Source organism: Galeopterus variegatus, unplaced genomic scaffold (genome assembly GCF_000696425.1).
Source record: "Galeopterus variegatus unplaced genomic scaffold, G_variegatus-3.0.2 Scaffold12383, whole genome shotgun sequence".
In the NCBI taxonomy this organism is placed as follows: domain Eukaryota; kingdom Metazoa; phylum Chordata; class Mammalia; order Dermoptera; family Cynocephalidae; genus Galeopterus; species Galeopterus variegatus.
The window spans coordinates 12,574-14,524 of NW_007738494.1; the positions used below are offsets into that span (position 1 = coordinate 12,574).

The 1,951-nt window shown below is 28.7% G+C and overlaps 1 protein-coding gene across 2 annotated transcripts in view; it reads left to right on the top strand.

The window, feature by feature from the left end:
• Nucleotides 1-1,951, top strand: part of LOC103581109 (nephrocystin-3) — a 36,409-nt gene that overhangs the window by 8,590 nt on the left and 25,868 nt on the right. For both annotated transcript variants that reach the window (XM_008563018.1, XM_008563019.1), the window contains exon 6: nucleotides 474-634. In XM_008563018.1, coding sequence (XP_008561240.1) covers nucleotides 474-634 — 161 coding nt within the window. The remainder of the gene's footprint in view (nucleotides 1-473; nucleotides 635-1,951) is intronic.

Genomic DNA, 1,951 nt, shown 5'->3' on the forward strand with positions numbered 1-1,951 from the left:
ATAATATTTATCAATACTTAGTAACCTAATTTATTATAGACCAACATGCTTTTAACATATCTCTCTGCTTTAGTGTTCTAATATATTGGTGGATGCTATTTACTATGTAAATCTATATTTTGTGGTCTTTATAACAATTAAGTAAATTTTTACAGTAATAATAATGACAAAAAGAAACAAATACCACACCAAGATAGCCTAATACTTATTCCTGTTGTTCTAAATTTATTATAAAATAAATCACTTTCTGAGGTAGGAAAGAGGCAAGTTGTTAAGCTATTATGTATGTCTTAGAGAGAAACTTGCCTCTTCAAGATTTTCTTTAAAATGTGATTGTAGTATTACTTTTTACATTTTATATTAGAAAATATCCAATATAACCTGTTCTAAAGTATGCTTTTTTAAGTAGTGTGGATCTCACTAGACCTTTAGTTAAATATATTATGCTTTTATATGTTTTAATTTGTTTTTAGGACTATGCACCTAAACTTAAAAGAATGTATGAGACAATGGGATATTTTTTCCATGCTGTTTATTTTCCAATAGATGTTGAAAATCAATATCTCACTCTAAGGAAATGGGAAATTGAGAAGAGTTCTTTGGTTATTTTATTTATGCACTTAACTTTACCAAGGTAAGCTGAAAAAAATCTATAATTTATTACAGGCATTAAGTTGTAAATAGAAATGAGATTGCCAAAAGAACTTCAAAGTTAAGCTTTAATTGCATTCTTATAATCAAAAACAACCATGAAATTTAATAAATTTTACAACTGTTTTGCACTTAAATGACATAAAGAATTAGAAGTTTTATACTTTTAGACATATTTAATAGGTCATATGATCAACATCATTAATGTAAAGATCATTTTAATCAGGGGTTGGCAAACTATGGCCTGAAGGCAAAATCCAGCCAGGTGTCTGCTTTTATAAATAAAGTTTTATTGAAACACAGCCATGATAATTCATTTATGTATTTTCCATGACTGCTTTCACATTACACCAACAGAATAGAGCAGTTACAACAAACTGTATGTCCTGCAGAGCCTGAAATGTCATTTGTTGTTACAGGATTTTTGTTTAGTTTAATTCTTTATTCCTTGAACATGACTCTTTTCTTTACCTTAAATAAACTTATTTAATAAAATATCGTACATTATTTTTACATTTCTAGCATTTATTTTTGTCTTTCTAATTTTAAACTCTTAATATTTCCCTTCTCATTTCTTTCATATTTAATTACTTTTGCTTGACAGATTTCAGTTTATCTTATTTAAAATTTTTGTATGTATTTACATGTTTTTTTAGGTGGCTGGCTGGTGCAAGCATCCAAACCCTTGAGCTTGGTGTTATCAGCACCACCCTCTCCCAAGTGAGCTAACCTGCCAGCCCTAATATTTTATATTTTTAAAAATGTTATTCTTTTTAAAAAATAAGAATTTTAATTTCTTAAATTTAATCTTCTTTTAGCTTTTACCTTGCCTTTATTTTGCTTAAATTTTTCTTATTCCATTTGTTTATTATTGTATTTTGTTACTTGGGGTTTTTTTCCATGGCTGTCAAAAAGTGTGGCAGTAGGGATGGCTTCACACCTCAAAGGCTGTTAGAGCCTGTTTCTCTCAGGTTGCTCTTTCACTTCCTCATGGCTCCCCTATCCTTCCCAAAAGGCGAATCTAGAAAAATCTCCCCTGAGCAGCTTGGGAGCTCCGTGGGGAAACACTTCTCATCAATAATTACTCCTTGTGTGTAAATGATACAGAGTTACTTAAAACTTTGGGGTTGATAATACTTGTGTGTTAACTTGGAAATTATATATTTATAAATAGAATTTTGTTTTCCATTTATTTATGAGTCTGGTTCATTATTTTGAGCCATGTTTAATAATATTTTAGAGATTTTTTTAGGTTTAAAATATAAAAGTAAGTTATATATTCTTTACAATTTAATTTATT